Genomic DNA, 18,358 nt, shown 5'->3' on the forward strand with positions numbered 1-18,358 from the left:
TGAGCTGTGCCCGTGTACACCCTGTCAGGGCAGCCAATATTTTGGATGTCTTTTCAGTGCTTTTCTAGCCCCCCTTGCAGTGTGCTGGGAGTGCTGCACGTTTCAGTCACGCCCGGAGCAGTAAATGTGCTGTCTGCAGAGGCAGAGCAGCGACTAAATTTAACATCCTCAGTCAAATCAAAGCACTTTGTGGGTATATTTATCCCCTGTTACAGGATGAGAGGAAGGGAGGTGGTTTCTGAGCATCTCTGGAAAATGCCTTGTGGGTTGCTGCTCCCTCTGCCCCAGGCTCCTGCCTTCCTGCAGGTGGAAATGCATTAATTGATACCATAGGATTAATAAACAGAAAAAACGTGGCTGTGTCAGAGGTCTCTGTCCGACGTGCCATCCTCCTTGGAAAGCCCAGACGAGGAGTTTGCCTGCCCCAGGGGTAGGAGAGTGCTCCAGATAGTGAGTTGTGTCTGGAAGTCTCTTGATGCTTCCAGTTAATCATGGATTTGGGAAATTCAGGGCTTGCTATTTTGAGAACTGAATCAGAGAGGAAACGAGGGTTGTTTCTATGCTCAAGATATGATTGATGGAAAACCCTTTTTTTTATTTCTGAAATAACATTTATTTCTGGAAGGTATTTCACCAGCGAAGCAGAATCTATAATAAAATAAAACCCAATCCTTTTATCTCATTCAGGGAGGGCAGGAAAGAGGAGGAGCAGCACCCTCACTGCACACGCATGTCTTGGCTCTGCTGCTGCACTGCACAGCCTTGAGAGGCTTCATTTGTGTCAAACATGGAATAATTGCAAAGAGAAAAGCTCTTGGTAGTGTTTGTTTGCCTGGCAGAGCCAGGTTCTCTTTCCCAGGTTCTCTTCCTTTTGAAACAGTTCTTGGAAAATCGGGCAGGAATTGTGCATTGAGGAAGAATAAAACACCCAACTCAGGAGCTCTGATGCTCAGCACTGGCCCCTGATTGTAGCTCTTCTTACAGAATAAGAATTTAAACATTTGTAGGTTTTTTTGCCTTCCCAAAACGATGCAAACTCCCAGAAAAGGGTGAGCTGACCTTGCCTCAGGAGCTGGGAATTTCTCTTCTCTTCTCTGCTCTGAACTGCTCCTTCCTGCCCTCAGAGGTCTGAACATCCTGGTTTAGTTCCTGCTGGCTGCCTGTTTTTCTAGGAATTTGGAATTTAATATGGTTGTTTTCCAGGAAACCCAGAGGTGACACTTTTGAGACTGACAAGAAGTGACTGAGGTGTCCAACTGGGTAACGCTGATGGAAGGGTCGAGCCAGCAGCAGAATCTTGGCACATCCCTCTGGTTTAGGTGTGCAAGACAGGGGAAATTAGTGGATAGAAACAGTCTGGTGAAAATGCATGAGGAATTTCTCCTTGTCATCAGGTGTGGAGCAGCTAGACGTTCAACCAGAGCATTTTTCAGCTTTGGATGTTTTTTTATTTTAATTATTTCAAGAGCAGTGAATTCCTGTGATAGCTTTGCGTGGCTCTCAAGAACCTGGATAAATTAGACATTTGTTTCTGATGTGAAATCTTCCATATCCTCTGGACAGGAGGAGGGAGCAGTGGGAATATTCTCCTGCCTGCCTCCATGAGTGGCAGCCTGCATCACTCCTTCCTTTCCTTAGAGAAACTTTGGAAGGGGCAATAACAGCAGCTAAATTGGCAATGTTGGAGGGCTGAAGTTCATGTCAGTTATTTTCCAGACTTGCTGGACGCTTGCAGACATTCACAGAGTGGTGCAGGAAATGGGTAAATGATTCCCTGATTGATTACGTGTCTGAACGTGGCTTTGTGGGATTTGGGAGCCTCTTCCAGCTTGGGAGGAAGGGGTGGGAGTTTAAGTCATAATCTGAACCCAAGTTTCCTGGGTTTAGAAAGGAGAAGTTTGCTGCCTTGTGCCCCACACCTGAACTGTTGTAGGATTGCTCGAGGTGATCTTATCAAGGGTTTTTAGTTACTTATGAAACCAGGAGCTTGTACTTGCAAATGATCCAGGATGAAGCTGGAGCTCAGCAGCACCAAGAGATGTCTCAGTTTGAAGAGCAATTTTGAGGGTCCTGGAGCAGCCCCTGGTGATGTGATGGGCTTTGGTCGTGTGTTCAAGTGTTCCCAGTGCCTGGAAAATGGGTATTTAACAGGCTGAGTTAAATATGAGTTAAATGTTAGTGCTGATCTGGGGCAAGGAGGCAGCTCAGACCTGGGTGGCTTTGGGGGAATTTTGCTTGTAATGATAATAAACGCCCACAAGTTTACAAGGTGCTTCTCCTCCTCCCCGGAGTCTGGAAGAGGATTAGGGCTAAGGAAATGAACTTCATTCTGCTTTCCTGTGCTTCTCTTCCTGCTTTTCTTCTTCCTGAATGTTTCTGCTCAGTGTCACTCTGTGTTTTGAGGTGCTTGGGAAGGGGGGTGCAGGCAGTAGAGAGCCCCAGCCCTCTCCTGGTTGTGTGTTCCCAGAGCTCCTGGGCTGTAATTCCCAGCATATCATGTTCTTTTGCACCTTCCTTCTCTTCTGGGCTTTTTTCCCCTCATTTTGAACTTAAAGCTGTGGAGGTGAAGACGTTTCATCCAGGTGGATCTGTGCTTGTGCAGGAAGCTTGGAGCAGCCCCTCTATCTGTGGAGCCAAGTGGGATTCCTGCTACAAGCCCTGACTCCGTGTAGCTGCAGGGAGAGAAACGGCAGTGGGAAAGGTCTCCCATCCCTGCAGACACAGCAGTTCTAGGGTTTGAACAAATCAAAGCAGCAAATCCCAGGCAAATTCTAAAAGCTGCCTTTTACAGAGCACTTCAAGAACTCCTGTTTGCTTCCTGCCTCTTTTGTGTACCTTGGAATTACAGGAATTTCTTTGAGCTTAAACGAGTTTTTCTCCTGATTTGTAAAACACAGCTGGTCTCAAATGGCTCGTGATGGTTAAGCTGCTGCTGCAGGAGGCCTTTAGGAGAGACTTTGCTTCCATGAGGCTCCCTGGGGCAGAGCTGATGCTTTGCAGGTAGGATGGGGGGAGTTAAGTTGAGCTGCAGGATACATCCAGGGCTCAGAGCCTGAGGAATCAATGGAAGAGCTTCGTCTGCCTTCAGGGCTGGGAGCAGGGAGGTCTCTGAAGCGTTAAGCTGCAGGTGCCTCCCTTGAAGTGGGATATTTTCATTCAGTGGGATGGTGACACTCCAAAACCAAACCCCTGGATGTGGCAGGGAGGGACAAACCTGTCCTTGCTCTGTCCATCTGCAGATGGGCTCTGGAACTGCTCCTGGCCTGGGACTGGAAGGGATTTAAGCTTCACTGGAGGAGCCTATGCTGGAGGTTGTGGCCCTGCCAGAAGTTGGGGACTCCGCAAAATGCAGAAAAAATGTCTTTTAAACATTTTCCTTCACGTTGTTTTTATACACGGCTGGATTTTTTCCTTTAGCACCTGGGATAATGATGAAGGAAATCAGGCAAGGAGAATTTTAAGGCCTCTCTCTCCAATAGCTAAATTACCCTTTGTGCAAGTGGATTGGTTTCATATGGATGCTTTCAATTTCTCCTGCACATGCAAAATATTCCTAAACCTCTTTTGTTTTGGTGCTCCATATGTTTTGCTCTGAGCTCCCAACTCCCTTTCGGAGCCAAGAGGAAATGGGAACCCAAAGGTATGTGAAAATCTGTAATTTTTTTTGTTTACATCCCAGGCCTTGATCGAAAGGGATTAAACTTAATACAGATTAAAGCCAGTTTCTTGGAAGCAGGTTTGGATATCCGTGTTTTGCATCTGACTAGCTGTTTTTTCCATCTGTTTCGACAAATCCAATCAATACTGGGGGAGGGTGGGGGGATGTTTTTGCAGGAGAGCCTCTCCTTGCAGCATGCAAGGAGCCCTTGGCAGTCCCCTTGGCTGGAATTCACTTGGAATTCCTCAAGGTAGAGCTGATGGAAGGGCTGGGATGGGGTGTGCTGGCTGAGGTGGCAGCTTTTTAATTTAGAGCCTGGTCATGGAGTGATAAAACCACACAATGGTTTGGAAGGGACGTTAAAGCTCATCTTGTCCCACTCCCTGCCATGGGACACCTTCCACTATCCCAGGTTGCTCCAAGCTTCCTTCAGCAATGACAGGGATGGGGCAGGCACGGCTGTTCTGGGTGACCTGTGCCAGTGCAGTGCAGAATCTCAGGTGTGGGGACAGCCCAGGTGACAGCTGTGAGCAGAGCCACGCTCCTGTCTCATCTTCTCCCACCAGGAATGAATGTGAGCTGCTCCTTTTCCGTGCTCTGCCTGTGCTGAGCGGTTCTTTATTAAGTGTGCAAATAATCCCTAAGGAGCTGCTGCCTCTGACAGGGGATTTTCCCTGGAAAAGTTTGGGTGGCTCTTCTTGAGTCACAAGATGGGGGGGTTTGCTCATTTTTAAGCACCCTGAGTTATGGGCTGGGGTCAGAGAAGGACCTGGAGCCCTTTAGCAGGAGGAGGGGATGAGGTTGTGGAGCAGGTGACCCATAATTTGGGGAGGAAACTTAATTAAATCTGACTGAATTCACATGTTTAGCAGGAGCAGCTGATTTCTGGACAAAGTTTAGCCTGTCCTGCTGTTCCCTGTGGTGTAAGACAAATACTGGAGCTGGTTTTTGGGTGGTGTGGCCATCCTGTCCTTTTGCACCAGTGCTGTGGGGTCAGGAGTTGCCGGCAGGACCCTTTCCCCTGCAAATTCCTGGTCATTATATCCATGAAAATCACAGATACAGTGATCATAATCCCCCTGCTTAGCATGGGGTGAGCTCTGAGCCTTTTCTAGGCTCTTCAAAGCCTGCAGAGATCCATCCAGAGCATCATGGCCAGGGTTTGGACCACCTGGAAACACAGAGGCACGGTGAATTCTGCTCTGAGTGGCTGCCATCCCATGGGAATGATCTTGCTGGTGCTTTCTTCGCACACACCTTGGTACAAGGTGACTTTGTGGCAGCTCAGTCCCATGCTCAAGGCTTTGCAGACCACCTGTGTAAACCTATTTAGCAGCATTTGAAGCTAATTAGTGGTTTTAGGGATTTTTTTGCCTTTTTCCTCCCTTCCTGCCCCTCTTTCCGGGCCAAGTGCCCAGCACAGCTTGGTGGCTTTCAGCAGGGGCTCCACCAGCTCCTGCAAGGTCGGAGCTGTCAGCACCCACGTCCTCCCACGTGTTTCACACCTTCCCACGCTCCAGCTCCCTCCTCTGCTGCTCAGAGCTCGGCATCCTTCCAGGTTCATTAGGGAACGGCTAATTAGGGGCAGAGGGAAGGAGCTGGACAGAGCAGAGGGGCTGTGTTGGGGTGTGGAGCGAGGAGCTCCGGCCTGATGGAGCTGCCACAGCCACCCGGGCTGTGCTCACCTGAGCATCTGCTCCAGGCACCTGAGCCAAGCTCCTGCTGGAGCCAGTTTGTTTGTGGTTTTCCCCACTCTAGTTTGTAGGGAAAAGCACAGTTCCCTGGCCTCGGTACCCTCCTTTCCTGAAGGACACGCTCCTTTTGTAACCATCACAAAGCCATGCAAACGAGCCCTCTCCAGTTACACACTGGATTTTTTCTTAAGAGGCAATTTTGTAATATCTCGAGTCTAGAGGGAAGCAGCCAGCCCCCTCAGCTCAGACTTCCAGTGCTCAGGCGTTTCTGGGAATCCTCCTTGTCTCTGGGAATCCACTGGGAGGATGCTGAAATCCCAGCTGCAATAAAAGTGAAGCTCTTACTAGTTTCTTCTCCCTGCTGGCTCCCTCTGCCCAAATATATTCCATTATTGCTCTGAGCAAAGGCAAAATTTGTCTGACTTGTGCTTCACAGGTCAGCAATTCCCAGCCTCTGCTGGGGTGCACTGGGATTGTGTGAAAAATGAGGGATCAGTGTGCTGGGCAAAGCTGGGGGAGGTGACACAGCACCCTCGGGCAGTGGTGGCACCTCAGAGCCCTGGAAAGAAATAGGGAAGTATTTGCAGAGGGAGAGAAACGAAACACAAGGGCAATTCTCCAGAAGGCCTTGGGACTCACAGGGGTGGGAACATGTGAGTAAAATGTAAAACCTCAAGATCAACATGTGCAAAAGATTGCATCCTTCCCAGCACCTTCAGAAACCTGGGGTTCTGTCCAGGAATTCTTCTGTTAAAATCAGTCTGGGCTGGATCTCCTGGGCTCTATCCCATAGGGATCTCTGACAAGACCAAGGTGCTTTCTCCTTTCTTTTATGGAGTGCCACGGAGGTTCAATCCCACACCCCTCTGATCCCTGGTTTCAGTTCCACGTGTTGCTGCTGGAATAGTTTCGCTTAATATTTAATTAATGCTGTTTTGTGTCATGCAGAAATGGGAGGTGGGCTGGGGTCACCTTGAACCCCAGCGTGGTGGCACAGCCTGGTGACTCATTTCCAAATCAGCCTTCAGAGGTGCTGCCAAAGCTTGTCCCAGAAATGGTTTTTGGATATCAAGGCTTTTGATTTTCCTTCCTTTCTTGTGTGAGTGCTGAACAGTCGCTTTATTTTCTGGCATTGGCAAGTTCTGGGCATATTGACAGGGCCAAGCTGAGCCAGGGGAAGTGGAGGTGTGGGAAGGAAGGAGGAGGAGGAGGACATGGCCACTAACCCCTGCACCTCTAGCTGAGTACTTGGGGTTTTTTTCCTGTTCAGGAGCAGATCCTGGGGACCTTCTTGTCACCTCCTCATCGTGCCACCCATTCTTACCCAGCAGCTTTGCCGCAGCACCAGGTCTCTCCTGCTCAGTCCCATGCTGGGTGCCTAAAAATGCCATTTCCCCATCTCTCCTGTTGAATTCTCCTCTCTGGCAGAGATGTTTGCAGAGGCAGCATCTCTCCAAAACCTCATGGGGGGTGGGCTTGTCCTTGCCCCAGAGCAGGGGTTGTCTGTCCCCTGGCAGGACGGGAGCACGTGGGGGCTCCCAAGCAGCTGGGTTGGGCTCGCATCAGGCCCAGCCCATCGTGCCCTGTGAATCCCCTTTATTTACAGGAAAACAGTTGTTTCTTCTCTCCCAGAGTCTTTTCCAGGCCATGCCCTTGCCTTGGCTTTGTCTGCACATCCCCTGAGCGCAGGGTGTCTGTGCCAGCTTGCTGAGCTTGCCCCAAACCCATGGCTTTGCTGAATGTGGCCCTCACAATCCTCTCACCCAGTGCCCTGAACACTCCCAGCACCCGTGGGTGCTGCTGAGCCCTCCCCAAGGGCTGAGCTCTCCCCATGGGCTGAGCTCTTCCCAAGGGCTGAGCTCACTGCTCCGACTATTCCAGGGCCATCAAATGAATCTCTGCACCGTGTTCAGCTGGAGGCTCTTTCCCAGCTCATCTCTCTTGGCTTTGGTGTTGGCTCACTTGAGAAACCGCTGGGTTTCCCCCCCTGAGGCTTTTAAAGTCCCATCAAAGCCAGCTCCTCGCTCCAGTCGCTGCTATCACATCGAGATAATAAAAGAACCCGAATGAGGCAGCGGCTCAGCAGCCGTGGCAGAGGAGAGAGCCCATTAAGGAGCAGAATAACTCTTTATTGCTGTTGTATTAGAGGAACTCGGCAGCACAAAGCAGGCACTGGAGTTTCAGGGCATTAATTCCTGCGTTTGGGAGCTGCGGGAGGCACAGGGAGCGTGGCTGTGGCCCGGCTGGTTTGTGGCTTTTGGTGCTTCTCCGTGTTAGGCTGCTTTGCCTCTGCTCTTCTTGCCTTTGGATCCTCTCTGCGTCCTGGGAAAGTGAGGGACCTGCCCTGCCCTGCCCCTGGCCAGGGGTGTTTGCTGTGGGGTGGGGACAGAGGAGCACAGACACCTCTGGATGCACACACACGTCTGGGCGCACAGACATCGGGGTTTAGGGACCCTAAAGACATGTGACAGTGCTCCCTTTATTCCTCAGGACAGTGTTCCCTTTATTCCTCAGCTGTTCTATGATGGGAAAAGACAAATTGGTGTCTTAAATACAGGAGATGGGGTGTGTCCATCTGGGTAACTTACGGTGGTGTGACAGAGTGCAGAGATTTTCTAGCAGTAGCCATAAATCCACCTGCATCGTTCTTCTCTCCTCCTTGTAAGGGAACAGTGCTGGTCTCGCAGTGACTGCTCACTCTTGAAAGGCTTTGTGATTTCAAACATGATGCCAGCCCCAAAGAGCCCCAAATAAATCTGTTAAAATCCTACACAAGGCCTGTTCCCACTGGAAATCAGCAGTGGCTTTGCCCAGTGATTTAATATTTGCATCCCTAACATGTAACGTGTAACCCATACCATGGATTTAATGCAAAACAGCGACGGTTTAATAACGTTGCTTTTAAAAGCCCATTCAAACACATGCTGTAGCTTAAAGCAGCACTTTGCAGCTCATGGGCTTCACCACCCTGTGGGGCTGGGGAAGAGGAGGAGCTGCCAGGGCTCTGGGACCAAATGGAAGTGGCAGTCAAGGATCCCTGGTATTTGTTGGAGGAGGAAAGAGGCTTTACCATGCCCAGACTGCCCCATCTGTTGCATGGTCCTTGTGGTGAAATACAGAGACAGAAGCCCGGACACGCCATTCCAGCAAAACTTCCCTGGCTTTGATCTGAAATCCTTATCAAATATGTATCAGCCCAAATCTCCTCAGCTGGCACCTCTCCAGAAGCTGGATGCCAGCAAACACCACACCTGGCATGAGTGGGAATGGGAGGAGAAGCCGTGGCATCCCCGGGCCGGCGAAGTGGAGCCACAGGGGAAATCATCCAGGTAGGCACTGGAAAGGCTCAAACCAGTTGTCCAAACCAGTTATTATGGAATAGCCTCATCCTCAGCAGGCAGCTGGGTGGATGTGGTCCAGGTGAAAGGATGAGTGTAGGAAAATCCATCTGATTTGATCCCTTTGTGGGGCTGTGCCCACCCTTGGCATCCCAGGAAAACATCACACCATGTCTGATTTCCTCCTGCCCAGCCAGGGCTGATGCTCTTCTCAGGTACCAGGTTGTATCAGGAGGTGTTGATTTAAGGAATTCCCCATCAGATTCCCAGGATGCAGGCCTGGCTGCTGTGTCCAGGGAAAAGGGCTGCTTTCGTGTTTGCTGCTTAGGGTCTTGCAGGTTTGTGCCCCAGGCAAGAGCACAAAGAACTGATCCAGAGTGAGCAGGTTGTGGTTTGTGTTCCCCTCACACTCTGGGCTGTTCTGGTTTTCCAGGGCTGGTCCAGCCAAGGTGCAAACCACGGGACAGGGATATGCAAACAGAGGAGATGGGAGGCTGGAAGCTGCTGGTGAGACTTTGGTTTGCCAGTCCCAGGTTGTGCCCAGCCCAGGGGGGTGTGCAGGTGGCTGGGAGGTGCTGGGAAGTGCCCAGGTGTCCAGGGAAAAGAGCAAACAGGAGCTGACCTGCCACGTGCACCAGTGGGAGAAAATACAGGGTTCTCCAGCACCTCAGGCTGGAGGCAGCTGGATCAAATCCTCCTTGCTCTCAGGACTGCTTTCCTTTGAGCATTCCTGTCCCTGGGACTGTTCCTGTCAGTGTTTTTATTGTGGGATGCCATTATCCAGCTCGGAAATGGTATCTCTGGGTTCCTCCCATGCCAAGTGTTCTCCAGCCCAGCAGGCTCCGTTTGTTTTTCAAACCTGAGAGAGTCGATTTGAGAGTTTTTCTGGTTGCTCAGAGATACCACCAGTTTGTCTCTGATTTTGGGCTCAGCTTTCTGCCTGAGGCCGGGGGTGTTTGGCCTGAGGATTTGTTTTGCCCTTCATGAGTTTAGGGGCAAAGCAGAAAATGATTCCATGGAATTCCAGGCTGTGAAACCTTCTCCCCCTGGCAGGGGATGTGCAGAGGTGGCACAGAGAGGTCTCTGCCCAGAGTTATCAGTGTTGGGCAGAGCTCCTGATTTGCTTAGAAGCAAATCTCTGTTTGTTCTGGGAATGCTCAGTGCTGGCTGTGAGCCCTCAGCTCATTCTCGCTCTCAGGGTCACTCCTGGAGTGCCCAGAACTGGGAAGTTCCTCCTATGCAAAGTGTTCTCCAGCCCAGCTGGGTCAGTTTGTTTTTTCAAATACAAAAAAGTTTATTTTAGAGTTTTTTAGATGCTCAGAGATACCATCAGCCATAAACAACGCCGGAGGAAGTAGAAGAGCAGTGAACATAATAATTTATTTTCTATTTGGCTTTGGTTTATTTTCAAATCTGTAATTCCTAAGAGAAAGTGTTGGTAGTGAGAAAGAAAAGTGGTGAATGTCTTATTCCAGTGGTGTGACTGTTGTGGGGTTTTTTTATTCTTTTCAAAAAATCCCACTTCTTTTCTCATCCATTTTTTTTTTTCAAAGTGACCAGGGAGTGTGAGGAACCCACTTTGAGTCTTGAATATTTTATTTTATTTTATTTTATTTTATTTTATTTTATTTTATTTATTATTATTATTTTAAAATTTAAAAAAAAATTTTATTTGCTTGCTTTTTCCCATGAAGTGCAGAACTTGGGGCCTTTTTAAACCTGAAATCACATGCAGGGCCCTCGTGCCTCACTTTGTGGTGCTGTTGTTGTGCAACAATGATCTCTCTGGTCAGTAAATGACCAGCTGGGTGGCTGGATTTAACTCATGCCCATAAATGCAAGGCACACTGGAATTTCAGGAATGTGAAGGGCATCCCTCACTTGTCATGGCAAAACCACCAGAAATTTCCCACTAACCCTTTGCTGGTAGAAAAAAGTGTCTGTGCATCACCTGCATTTTGTACCTTTCTATTCCTATTTATATTCCTGCCATTTTATTGTCAGAGGGATGTTATATATAGCTTTTATGGTAATTTTGTCTGCTGAATGCAGTTTCCAGGGAGGAAATTGCATTGAGAAATGGGTGAAGAAGTAATAATAATAGCAATAATCTGCATAAACCCCTGTTGTTAAAGCCCACAGCCCTACATCTCCTGGAAGAAAAATGCACAGATAAGAGAATAGTTCTCCGAACAACAACTTCAAATGACTTGGAGAGGGATTTTGGACAAGGGCATGGAGTGACAGGACAGGGTGAAATGGCTTTAAACTGCCAGAGGGCAGGGTTCAATGGGGTATTGGGAAGAAATTCTTCCCTGTGAGGGTGGGCAGGCCCTGGCACAGGGTGCCCAGAGAAGCTGTGGCTGCCCCTGGATCCCTGGAAGTGTCCAAGGCCAGGTTGGAATATCTGTTTTAGGTATGTCCTGGTATTCCAGAAGCAGGGAAGAGCCTCAGCTGAGATCAGGGACCCTCGTGCTGCCGTGTGGGTGTGTGGCAGATCCTGCCTGGCCTGACCGAACACGAGAGCCAGAAGTTAGGCCTGGGTTTGCCTGCAAATACAAAGCTGTTTTACAGGGGAAAATGAGACAGAGTTTAGCAAACATTTAAGGGCTGACTTACTTTTAAGAATGTTGTTTAATCCTGTTGAAATGGAGAGGATTACTTATCGTTAAATGCGTGCTTAAGCACTTTCCTGGCTGGGGGCTGGGATCTGTGAGGGGCTGGGATCTGTGAGGAGCTGGGATCTGTGAGGGGCTGGGGTCTCTGAGGGGATGGGATCTGTGAGGGGCTGGGATCTGTGAGGAGCTGGGGTCTCTGAGGGGATGGGATCTGTGAGGGGCTGGGATCTGTGAGGAGCTGGGATCTGTGAGGAGCTGGGATCTGTGAGGGGATGGGATCTGTGAGGAGCTGGGATCTGTGAGGGGATGGGATCTGTGAGGGGATGGGGTCTCTGAGGGGATGGGATCTGTGAGGGGCTGGGGTCTCTGAGGAGCTGGGGTCTCTGAGGGGATGGGATCTGTGAGGGGCTGGGATCTGTGAGGAGCTGGGGTCTCTGAGGGGATGGGATCTGTGAGGGGCTGGGATCTGTGAGGGGCTGGGATCTGTGAGGGGATGGGATCTGTGAGGGGATGGGATCTGTGAGGGGCTGGGATCTGTGAGGAGCTGGGATCTGTGAGGGGATGGGATCTGTGAGGAGCTGGGATCTGTGAGGGGATGGGATCTGTGAGGGGATGGGGTCTCTGAGGGGATGGGATCTGTGAGGGGCTGGGATCTGTGAGGGGCTGGGATCTGTGAGGAGCTGGGGTCTCTGAGGGGATGGGATCTGTGAGGGGCTGGGATCTGTGAGGGGCTGGGATCTGTGAGGAGCTGGGATCTGTGAGGGGATGGGATCTGTGAGGGGATGGGGTCTCTGAGGGGATGGGATCTGTGAGGGGCTGGGATCTGTGAGGGGCTGGGATCTGTGAGGGGCTGGGGTCTCTGAGGGGATGGGATCTGTGAGGGGCTGGGATCTGTGAGGGGCTGGGATCTGTGAGGGGCTGGGATCTGTGAGGGGCTGGGATCTGTGAGGAGCTGGGATCTGTGAGGGGATGGGATCTGTGAGGAGCTGGGATCTGTGAGGGCATGGGATCTGTGAGGGGCTGGGATCTGTGAGGGGTTGGGATCTGTGAGGGGATGGGATCTGTGAGGAGCTGGGATCTGTGAGGGGATGGGATCTGTGAGGGGATGGGATCTGTGAGGAGTTGGGATCTGTGAGGGGATGGGATCTGTGAGGGGCTGGGATCTGTGAGGGGATGGGATCTGTGAGGGCATGGGATCTGTGAGGGGCTGGGATCTGTGAGGGGCTGGGATCTGTGAGGAGCTGGGATCTGTGAGGGGATGGGATCTGTGAGGGGCTGGGATCTGTGAGGGGATGGGATCTGTGAGGGGATGGGATCTGTGAGGAGCTGGGATCTGTGAGGAGCTGGGATCTGTGAGGGGATGGGATCTGTGAGGAGCTGGGATCTGTGAGGAGCTGGGATCTGTGAGGGACTGGGATCTGTGAGGGGCTGGGATCTGTGAGGGGATGGGATCTGTGAGGAGCAGACCTCGCACTTGGCTTGTTGTGCTCTTAGTAGGAGTTGGTGATGGAAATAATGTTCCCTGATATTAGGACAGTTGCTGTTCAGCCTTCTGGAGATGCTTCAAGGAGGTTTCTTGTGCCTGATCCCTCACCTTGGGTCACTTTGCTTCGTCACCTGAGTGTGGATTTGGGATCCTCACTGGAACCAGGGCCCAGGCTTTGATGTGCCAGGATGTGCAGAGTTTGGGGCTGTTCAGCAAAGAACAAAGGGAAACTTGTTGGTGAGGAGAACATTGAGCTCTTCTCTTCAATTTCCCTGGAAGTCAAACCCTGCGGTGGAACTGTCTGATTCATAAACTGGATTTTTACTTCGGAAGGCTAAAAACAGAGCACGGAAGAGACTCAGTCAGTCAGTCTAGGACTTCCCTGGGGCTATTTTAAGCCCCCTGGAGCAGGGCTGGGGGTGCCAGTGGAGTCTCTGTGCCCTGTCTGGGCTCGGTGTTTCAGGCACCACTCGTGATGTTTTGTGCCATGATGAGCCCTGGAGCCTTTCAGGGGTGTTCTGTTCCCTGTTTTTTATGTGGAAATCACCCACTAAGCACCAAAGTGTGGCAGTTTTGTGGTTGCTGCCCTGGCTTTGAGTCCATATGTGGGGCACCAGCAGCCAACAGCCAGACTGGAATTCATGGCAAATGAAAAATGAGAGGGATGAAGGTTGCAAAAGTGTGGAGGAAGAGGAGGGTCTGAGATGAGGCTTTCATTGATGTCCTGGGATAAAAATGTGTGAGGGAGAGACGTTCTGAGCACATCCCAGGAGAAAATCCAGGCACATGGTCCCTGGGCGGGTGGTGTGGAGGTGGCTCAGCAAACCAGGGGAGCATCCCAAAGTAAAATCCCAAATAAAGGGACCAGAGGGGTCCCTCGTGGCTGGGTTGGGTGCAGGGCAGCTCCAGGCAGCAGCAGCCCCCACGGGGCTGGGTTTGTACACCTCGAGCTGGGGCTCCTTGAGCAAGAACCACTCAAGAAGCCCTTTGTCCATGTCTCATCCAGTGGATTGGGAACCACTCCAAAAATAACAGGTTTGTTTTTACCAGTCCAGCTTTGAAATGGTGAATGTGAACAAGAGAAAAACACGGTTTAAATCTACAAGGGACTCAAACCCATTTTCTTGTTCCTCTTCATTGAAAATTCCCCATAGCAATTAAAACTTCCATCAAAAACGGGAGTTTTGCTGAAAAACCTGGTGGTTTTATTGCTCCTGATTGCAAATGCTGATGAGAATATTTTCGTGTTGAATCACTCCTGGCTGTTTTCTGCTAGAAAAGGGCGATGGTCTGCCCTCACCTCTGACAAACTGATGATGCATCTTCATTGAATTGCAAGAAGTCAGAGCTGTTCGGTCTTGGCAAGTTTGCCTCAATAAGATCATTTTGCGTGAGGAGAGACACAAAAGGAGTTGTAATCCTTTTGTAATAACATACAAAGTAAGAGGGTTTTCTCAATGCTTCTTAGTGCTGCATAAAACCTGTCAGGGCAGGTCTGGGCTCATTAAATGAGTGTGGGGATGGAGTTTCCTTGGATGAAGCTGTTCAATAATACCTTTATAGCTGAGGGTTAAATGTCTTTTGTGCTCAGTGGTGCAGGGTTTGCACTGGCAGTGTCCTCCCAGCCCTGGTGGTGACACTGTGACACTGAGGGGGGGACTGGAGCACTTTCATTCTAGTGGGGGTTCAGGTCCAAGCACCAGGCTGGGGGTCCTTGGGCTCCCACCAAACCTTCCTGTGTCCTCAGTAAGCACAGCAGCATCTTTTTCTCTCATTTCCAGGTGATCTCTGCAGTATCCAGGCTCTCCTTCCACAGTATTGCTCAAACCAAAGGAATTAGGTAAGATCCCTTCAATATGATGCTTTAAAATGACATCTCTCTCTCCCTCTCTCTCTCTCTGTCCATATTCCTCGTGTTTAATCACATCAGACTCTTCAGAAGCTGCACATAATGGGGTTAAACAGACACCAAGGGTGCCTTTGGGATATAGGTAGGATCATTGTAAAAGCACCTTCCAGACTGCTTTGGAATAGTTTCAGATGAAATAAGTGAAAATAGGATGAACTGTGTGCACTGTCCCTGCTGGGGAGGGCAGCAGGGTGAGTTTTGGTGTCTCTTGCTGGAGGTTTTTCTCAGGTTCATGAGGAATCCCAGGAAAGCCAGCAGTGCCCAGGAGCTGTGGCATCACCCCACTGTCCCCACTGTCCCCTGCCCCTGTGCAGGAGAGCCCAGGGACCTTTCTGGCCTAAGCAACTGGGAATTGTCCCCCTGGCTTTGTCAAAGGCAAATCCTTGGTGAGGGGGGTAGGAGTGCCTGACACCCAGGGTGTGCTGGCTGCTCCTCCGCTGCTCACTGAGGGAGCAGTGGAGAAGGAATTAAATCCAGCAGACAGCCCCTGTTAGGCAGAGCTGTTATCCTGCTCTTTGTTCAGCTCCCTGCAAAATTGCTTTCCAATTGCTTTCCTTGTTAGTGTGCCTTTGTATTATTAATCTGGGAACATCTCATTAGGACCACAGCTATAACAGGGATGAGTTTGCAGTCTAAATTACCTTTCCATGGTTTTGGGGGGAGAGTGTGTGTGCTTTCACCCCCCAACTATAGAACACATTTGATTTTCTCCACAGCATGTGTCCTGCTGCTGTTCTGGGTGGGGAACTGTGGTGCATCCCAAGCTAAGCACAGCCAGGAGGAAGGGATTCAGGCTGGATGGGGTCCCTGCCCCACTCCCAGCCCTGCCACCCATCCCCAGCACCCCCTGCCACGATTCCCAGTGTTGGAACATATTTTCCCTGCCTTGTCTGCACTGAGATTGCTGGAGGGGAACAGCTTTTCACGTGTAAAACCAGCTCGGAGCCTTCCCATCTGTTAAACACGGAGCCGACAGATCCCAGCAGGGCTGGGGGGAGACGCAGGGGGCGAGGGTTTCAGGAATAAAGATGTGCTATAAGTTAAGGACTGTTTGTTATGATGATAGCCCTGAGTCCTGGAGGAGCCTGCAGTGGTTTTTATTTTAAGGGAAAAGAACATCCAAGGGGTTTGGAGGCCAGGAGCAGTGGGGGATTCACCACACAAACTGCAGTGCCTTGGCAAGGGCTGGGTTTGAGTCTTGGGGCATCACTGAGAGGGGTTCCAGGGTGTCATCCCTGGCCAAGCCCTTCCCAAGGCAGGGAGGGAGGTCTGGATCCAGCTCAGAGGATGAGGGAGCTGCCATCCCCTCCTGGGAAGGCTTTGGCTGAGCCCCTGTTGGTTGTGTTGAGGGCTGGGCATAGCTGGGATCCAGGGACAAGGGAGGCTTTGCTATTCTCGTGGCTATGTGGCTTTTTCTCATTCATTTTACAACTGGTGTTCCCACTAAAATCCTTTATCTTGGAAGCCTTTGGCACCATAATTACACAAGAATAGCACAGAGCTCAGCGAGCCTTTGCTTCTAACTCTGTTTTCCTGTGTATTAACCCTGTTTCTCCTCCAGCTCTGCAGGAACAGAAAATGCTGTCACTCCTGTAGCTGGAAAATAGAACAGACTAGACTAGAAATGAATTCTGTAATTCCAGGAAAATACCCTCCTGGGAGTGTCCCCTCCCACCTCGCTGTCCCCTGCAGCCACAGAGCCCTGGCTTTGTCCATTGCTGCATCTTTTTTCCTTTAAATTAGGTGATTTCTTGCTGCACCATTACAAACCCCTCAATGACAGAAACTAATCTCAGATGAATTAATCTGAATTAATCTAATCCTGTGGGAACCAGCAGCAGCTCTGGCTCCCTGAAGGGACTGCTCACATCAGCTACCACTGCCCCTCAGCTCATTGGGGTCCATCCTCTTCCCTCTCCCAGTGAAGATGCTTCCATTGGAAGGGGGAAATATCTTGTTGGCTTAGGCACAGCGCTTAAAACCGTGGTAAAGACAGTGAAATTCAAATGCTATGTGGATTGTATGGTCTTCAGCCCCACAGCACGAATGTGGCTCTGCTCCAATCCCTATTTTAGGGTCTGAGAATCAGGATCACGGAAATGAAGAGTGAAATAAATCCTAAAGCCTATTACTTGTCCTTAAATAAGTTTCATGGCGTGTAGAAAAATAAAAATCAATCTTGTGTGCTGTTCAGTGAAAAAAAATCAGTCTTTCTGTCTTAATAATTTCTGGCTACAGGAACCTTGGCAGAGGAGCCCTGTTTCCCAGAGTACTCCAGATAGCTATCAGGATAGCTCTGTGGAGATGACAGAGTGTTTCTTCCAAGAAACAAGCAGCAAAAACAGGGCAAAAACTCGATCCTGAATGCAGTGTTTTATTTGCAATGCGCTTAATGTGCAGCAGCTGTAGCTACAGCCCTGCTGTGACCATCCTCTGCCTGCCTCATCCCCATCCCAGGGCTGCTTCCACAAATCCTGCAGGAAACAGGCTCTGTGCTGATGGGATGGGAGCTTTTTGCTGGGTTTTTCATCCCTCTGTTGTCCCAAAGGGTTGTACCTAGGGACGAAGAGCAGATCCTCATGTGCAGCATTGCCCAGGAGAGGAGATTCATTTGCTTGTTATTGGTTCTCATCCTTCCCCCCATCTTTTTGGAGGACTGTCAGCACTTCCAGGGAGAAGTGCTCCATCCTTGGCTGTCCCTGAACAAGGAGCCTTTATTATCCAGCCAGGATTTTCCACTGCAGCCCCGACCCGCGCCCGTTAATTCCATTACCCCATTCCCACTCTGCCTGGCACTTCCCAGCCAGCCTGGAGGATCCTGCAGCAGTGTGGTCTTTGCACAGGGATGTCGTGCAAAGCTTCTCCTGTGCTTTGGAGCAAGAGTTTTCATCCCCTTTCCGACTTTTCATTCCAAGTTTTCTTGAGCAAACTCAGCTCTCTAGAGGACAGCAAGACTTCTTGTTGCAGGTCCCAATAAACCAGGATTAGAATTTTTTTCTTAAAGTCTTTTTTTTTGTTTGTTTCCCTTAAGACTTTCCTGCCACAGCCACGAGTGCTCCCTGCTGCGTGTGGCACATCCTGGCGTCCTCTGGGCTCCATCATCCACCTCGTGCTCTAAGGGCTGAAAGTGAGCTCTGAGCAGAGGAGGGGGCATGTGTTTATTCATCTCCCTGAGATCTATGTTTTTGCTGGAAGCAGAGTTCTGCAAGCAAAGCAGGAGGTTAAGGAATATTGGCTTGTGCTGCCTGCATGCATTTCTAATGTGTGCACAGAGAAGCCCAGCTGAGAACGGGAAGGGGTTTCCATGTTCAGAGGCCTTTATGGAGGCCCTAAATCCGAGTAAATCCTTTCTGTATGAGCTGAACCTCTCGGTGACTCTCCTCAGAAGCCACCACAGTCCATAAATGAGAGTTTAAAACATTTGCAGATGGGCAGGAGGGTGAATCCTGGTTGTCAGAGGAGGTTTTCTCTCACAGGAGCAGTGGTGATGCTTTGGCTGGGTGGTGGAGGGAAGGACACAAGGATGAGTTTTCCCCATCTTGGGGCCAAGGCAGGACCTTTGGGTCAGTGGGAAGAATAAGTGACCAGTCCAGATCCAGTGGGAGTGGGTGTCAGGGCACCCTGTCTCCATTTTTTTGGAACAGAGAAGCTGTGG

At 50.3% G+C, this 18,358-nt stretch overlaps 1 protein-coding gene across 8 annotated transcripts in view; it reads left to right on the top strand.

Moving 5' to 3' along the window:
- Positions 1-18,358, top strand: part of VAV2 (vav guanine nucleotide exchange factor 2) — a 125,364-nt gene that overhangs the window by 64,225 nt on the left and 42,781 nt on the right. For all 8 annotated transcript variants that reach the window (XM_048325276.1, XM_048325277.1, XM_048325278.1 and 5 more), the window contains one exon: positions 14,576-14,634. In XM_048325276.1, the coding sequence (XP_048181233.1) occupies positions 14,576-14,634 (59 nt within the window). The remainder of the gene's footprint in view (positions 1-14,575; positions 14,635-18,358) is intronic.

The sequence above is a fragment of the Corvus hawaiiensis genome, chromosome 21 (assembly GCF_020740725.1).
Source record: "Corvus hawaiiensis isolate bCorHaw1 chromosome 21, bCorHaw1.pri.cur, whole genome shotgun sequence".
NCBI lineage: Eukaryota > Metazoa > Chordata > Aves > Passeriformes > Corvidae > Corvus > Corvus hawaiiensis.